The 5,336-nt window shown below is 45.3% G+C and overlaps 1 protein-coding gene across 3 annotated transcripts in view; it reads right to left on the bottom strand.

Annotated features, from left to right (window-relative positions):
* Nucleotides 1-1,939: 1,939 nt before the first annotated feature.
* LOC132396826 (dnaJ homolog subfamily A member 1-like) overlaps nucleotides 1,940-5,336 on the bottom strand; it is a 57,109-nt gene continuing 53,712 nt past the window's right edge. For all 3 annotated transcript variants that reach the window (XM_059974799.1, XM_059974800.1, XM_059974798.1), the window contains exon 9: nucleotides 1,940-2,353. In XM_059974799.1, the coding sequence (XP_059830782.1) occupies nucleotides 2,135-2,353 (219 nt within the window). In that variant the 3' untranslated portion in view covers nucleotides 1,940-2,134. The remainder of the gene's footprint in view (nucleotides 2,354-5,336) is intronic.

The raw sequence follows: 5,336 nt of genomic DNA, 5'->3' as shown, positions 1-5,336 counted from the left end.
CCAAGTTGTGCAGTAATTTGTTACAGCACCTGAAACATATGATTGTTGTAATTGAGTTTATACATAGTTTAGTCCGCTTCTGATTTCAATGAGTTGCAGTTGAGGGCAGTGTTGATGGTGGAGAAAGGACATCTTATTTCTAGAATGAGAGGCCACGTCCTGAGAGCAGATGCAGCAGAGACAAAAGAAATTAGAGAAGGGATGGCATTTTCACGAGTAACAGGGTGGAAAGAGGTGAATCAATTTGGATAGAACTCCAGGAAGATCAATTGCACAGTACAGGAAAGGTATGTTCCTGTTAAGACTAACAGATGGAAAGACAGGAGAACCTTAGATGTCCAAAGAGGTGATAAATTTAGTCAAGAAGAAAAAAGTATGTAAAGCTTTTGAAGTTAGGATAAAACAAAATAAGTGAGTATTATGAAGTCATCAGAAAAGAGCTCGAAGGGAATTAGGAAAGCCGGGAGGGGCCATGAAAAGTTCTTAGTAGGTAGGATTAAGGTGAATCCCAAGGTATTCCATATATGCGTCAAAAGCATAACTAGGGAGTGTAGGACCACTCAAGGCTAAAAAGGGGAACATTTACTTGGATGCAAAGAATGTGCATGAGGTACTTAATGAGTACTTTGCTTCTGTATTTACCAAGGGAAAGGACACAGATCTGTGCTGAATGCATAAATGTTAACGAGTGCTATGAGGAGGAAGTGTTGAGTCTACTAATGAGTATTACTCCCCAGGGCCTGATGATTACTCCCCAGGGCCTGATGATATTTACCCATAGTTATTGAAGGAGACAAGATAGGAGTTTGCTGGGGCTTGACTGCTATCTATCTCCATGTCCTCTCTGGAAACAGGCAAGGTCCCAGAGTACTGGCGAGTGGCTAATGTTACCTTTAAAGGGAACAAGAGAAAATCCTAGGAACTGGAGACCAATGAGCCTCAAGTGAATTATAGAGAAATTGCTGGAGAACTTCGTTAGGGATAGGATATGAGCATTTAGAAACCCATGGCCTTATTAGGGAGAGCCAGAAGCAGGTTGTGTCTTACCAGCTGGAATTTTTTTTTTCCACAGGATGGTGAGAGATTGATAAAAGGAGGACAGTTTATGTTGTCTGCATGGATTTTAGTAAGTTGTTTGGCAAAGACCCTCTTGGGAGGCCAATTCAGTAGATTATGCACAAAGTCCACAATTAATTGGCTGTTTAGATTCAGAACAGACTTGCACATCAAAGACAAGTAGTGTTCAAAGGGACTTATTTGAGCTGGAGGTCTGTATTTAGTGGTGTTCTGCAAGGATCCATGCTGGGACCTCTGGTTTGTGATGTATATAAATGACCTAGATGAAAAATGTAGATGGTGGAAAGTCAGTTTGAAGATAAGATTGGTGGAGTTGTGGATAGTGTAGAAGACTGGCAAAGAATAGAGCATAATATATATCAGTTACAGAAATGGCAGATGCAATTTAACCCAGATAAATGAGGTGTTGTGCCTTAGTAGGGCAAATGCAAGGAGACAGTACACTGTTAAAAGTTAAGACCCTAAGTGTTGTTGAGCAGATATCTCGGGGTGCAAGTTCACAGCTTCATGAAAGTGCCTGTAAGAGTCAGTTGTGTGGTTAAGACAGCTTATATTTTTTCCCAAGGGTAGAAATATCTAATACCATATAATGCTCTGTCTGATATAGAGGTAGAGGCAAATTCATTAGAGGTTTTGAAGAGATATTTAGATAGCCACATGAATGCAAGGAAGATTAACATTGGCTAGCTAGGAGGGATTAGTCTTTGGGGATGAGGGAAGCAGGTGGGTTGATTACTTTATAGCTGGTTCATCCTGTTGCTGTGTTGTACTGTTCCAAGTGGTTATTCACCATCGAATATATACTTTCCACAACTATAGATACTGAACAACTCCATTCAAAATAAGGACAAACAAGATGAAGTAAAATTAATCTCAAGACAGTACCTTTTATTTAAATAAATTTTGTAGAATACACCAAACATCCAATACATAGCTTATCCTCCAACTACAAGTAAGACAACCATGATGTTAAACATGTATAAATGATTACCAAGGCTCCAATCTTCATACTTAATCTTCCACAAACATAACTTTAACTCACAAAGCTGATCTATCTTTAAGAAGTCTGACACTGAACCCCAGTTCTGGGGTGATCATCCTCATCGTCGTGGTAAGCCTCTCCGTTATAGCGGTGCCTTTGCTGCTGTGGATCAAAATCTACCAGATCTACTTGTTCCATATCATCAGTGATATCAACCTCATGTCGTGGAGGCAGCAATTTTTCTAGCAGGCCTAATTTATCTGTGTGGATGGAACCATTTGGAGGAAAGTTCACCTGAAGTCAGAAGGATAGGGAGTTTAATTTTACAAACAATAGTTAATTTTTAAAGTATGCAACATTGAACTATGACTAGCATAAACAAATACCATTTTCACACACTAATTTGTGGGAAAATCTGTGGATCAAGAAGCATATGTACAGGAAGGGAGGAATTATCAATTTTTCAGGTCAAGAACCTGCATTGGGACCAAGAACAGAGTGATATAGGGTCTCAAACCGAAGTAGTGACAATTCGTCCCCTCTAATTTAGATGGCAACTTGGTCCACTTGAGTTCATCCAGTGGTTCTCCCCTCCCCCACCACTCCTGTATTGCCATTTCATCATGTAGACTGAGCACTACCATGGTTACAGATTTATCAGTCAGACAGCGTTCTTCACGCCAGTCTAATTTAGATCAGGATATTGCAAGCAAGTCATTTTAAAACCTGCTAACATGATACAAAGACAGCCTCTTGTAATGTACAAGAATGAACCTGAGTATCACTCTATAGCTTTCAGTACATGATTATGAAAAAAGTTCAAGGAGGCCCCAATACTTTGTTCCACACAGAAAAATAAATTGTAACAATGCTGAAATGAATCAGAAGTATTTCAACTATAGTTACAATTTAGATGTGATGCTGACTCCCCAGGCACCAGGGATTTCCTGGCACTCCAGATATCTATGCAACAAGGCAACACGAGTGAATCTGCAGATGATGGAAATAAATAAAAAACACAAAGTGCTGGCAGAACTCAGCAGGCCAGACAACATCTATGGGAGGAGGTAATAATGATGTTTCAGGCCGAAACCCTTCATCAAGAGTGAAGTAACATGGGATGGTCGAGGGGGGATAAGAAGTGGGGGGAGGGATAAAGTAGAGAGCTGGGAAGTGATAGGCTGGAGGGAAATGGGCGAGGGGGAAGGTGGAGAATTATGGGAAATAAAAGGAAAAAAGGTAGAGCTGGGGGGAGAGATTATAGTGAGGGGGAAAAAAGAGAGAAAGAGAACTAGACTAAAATATTAGTTAAGGGTGGGGGGCAGGGGTATCAACTGAGGTCAGTGAGTTGGATGTTCATGCCGGCAGGAAGGAGGCTACCTAGGCAGGAGATAAGGTATTGCTCCATCGACCTGCGTTTGGCTTCATCTTGATGGTAGAGGAGGCCATGGACAGACATGTTGGAGTGGGAGTGGTCTGTGGAATTGAAGAGTGTGGCCACAGGGAGATCCCACCACTCCTGGAGGACCGAGTGCCGGTGTTCGGCGAAACGGTCTCCCTGTCTGCGGCGGGTCTCCCCAATGTATAAATGGCTGCATCGGGAGCACCGGATACAGTATATCACCCCAGTTGACTCGCAGGTGAAGTGGTGCCTCACCTGAAAGGACTGTCTGGGGCCTGGGATGGTGGTGAGGAAAGAAGTGTGGGGGCAGGTTTAGCACTTCTTCCGTTTGCAGAGGAATTAGACCTCACCCTTAACAATTTCTCCTTTGGCTGCTCCCACTTCCTCCAAACTAAAGGTGTAGCCATTGGCACCCGCATGGGTACTAGCTATGCCTGCCTTTTTGTCGGCAATGTGGAGCAATCTATGTTCCAAACCTACACTGGTATTTGTCCTCCACTTGCGTCATCAGTGCTGCTTCCTGCACGCACACTGAGCTCGTTGACTTCATTAACTTCGCCTCCAACTTTCACCCTGCCCCCAAATTCACCTGGTCTATTTCCGACACCTCCCTCCCCTTTCTAGATCTTTCTGTTTCTATCTCTGGAGACAGCCTATCCACCGACATCTACTACAAACCTATTAACTTCCACAGCTACCTAGACTATTCCTCCTCCCACCTTGTCTCCTGCAAAAATGCTATCCCTTTCTCTCAATTCCTCTGCCTCCGCCGCATCTGCTCTCAGGATGAGGCCTTTCATTCTAGGACAAAGGAGATGTCTTTTTTTTAAAGAAAGGGGCTTCCCTTCATCCACTATCAACTCTGCCTTCCATCGCGTCTCCCGTATTTCACGCACCTCTGCCCTCACCCCATCCCCCCGCCAGCCCACCAGGGATAGAATCCCCCTGGACCTCACCTATCACCCTACCAGCCTACAGATCCAATGCATAATCCTCCATAACTTCTGCCATCTCTTACGTGAACCCACCACCAGCCACATCTTCCCCTTCCCCCCCCCCCCCACTCAGTTTCCGCAGGGATCGGTCCCTACATGACTCCCTTGTCCATTCATCACCCCCATCCCTCCCCAACGACCTCCGTCCGGACACTCATCCCTGCAAACGGAAGAAGTGCTACACCTGCCCCCACACTTCTTCCCTCACCACCATCCCAGGCCCCAGACAGTCCTTTCAGGTGAGGCACCACTTCACCTGCAAGTCAACTGGGCTGATATACTGTATCCGGTGCTCCCGATGTGGCCATTTATACATTGCGGAGACCCGCCGCAGACTGGGAGACCGTTTCGCCGAACACCGGCGCTCAGTCCTCCAGCAGTGGTGGGATCTCCCTGTGGCCACACACTTCAATTCCACAGACCACTCCCACTCCAACATGCCTGTCCATGGCCTCCTCTACCGTCAAGATGAGGCCACACGCAGGTCGATGGAGCAATACCTTATCTCCCACCTAGGTAGCCTCCTGTCTGCCAGCATGAACATTCAACTCACAGACCTCCGTTGATACCCCTGCCCCCCACCCTTACCCCCATCCCTATTATTTTAGTCTGGTTCTCTTTCTTCCCCACCCCCCCCCCACTATAATCTCCCCCCAGCCCTACCTTTCTTTCTCTTTTATTTCTCATAATTCTCCACCTTCCCCCCCAGCCCATTTCCCTCCAGCCTATCACTTCCCAGCTCTCTACTTCATCCCTCCCTCCACTTCTTATCCCCCCTCGACCATTCCATGTTACTTCACTCCTGATGAAGGGTTTCAGCCCGAAACATCGTTATTACCTCCTCCCATAGATGCTGCCTGGTCTGCTGAGTTCTGCTAAC

Source organism: Hypanus sabinus, chromosome 7 (genome assembly GCF_030144855.1).
Source record: "Hypanus sabinus isolate sHypSab1 chromosome 7, sHypSab1.hap1, whole genome shotgun sequence".
NCBI lineage: Eukaryota > Metazoa > Chordata > Chondrichthyes > Myliobatiformes > Dasyatidae > Hypanus > Hypanus sabinus.
The sequence above is the reverse complement of the archived record's forward strand: the minus strand, read 5'-3'. Positions and strand labels throughout refer to the sequence as shown.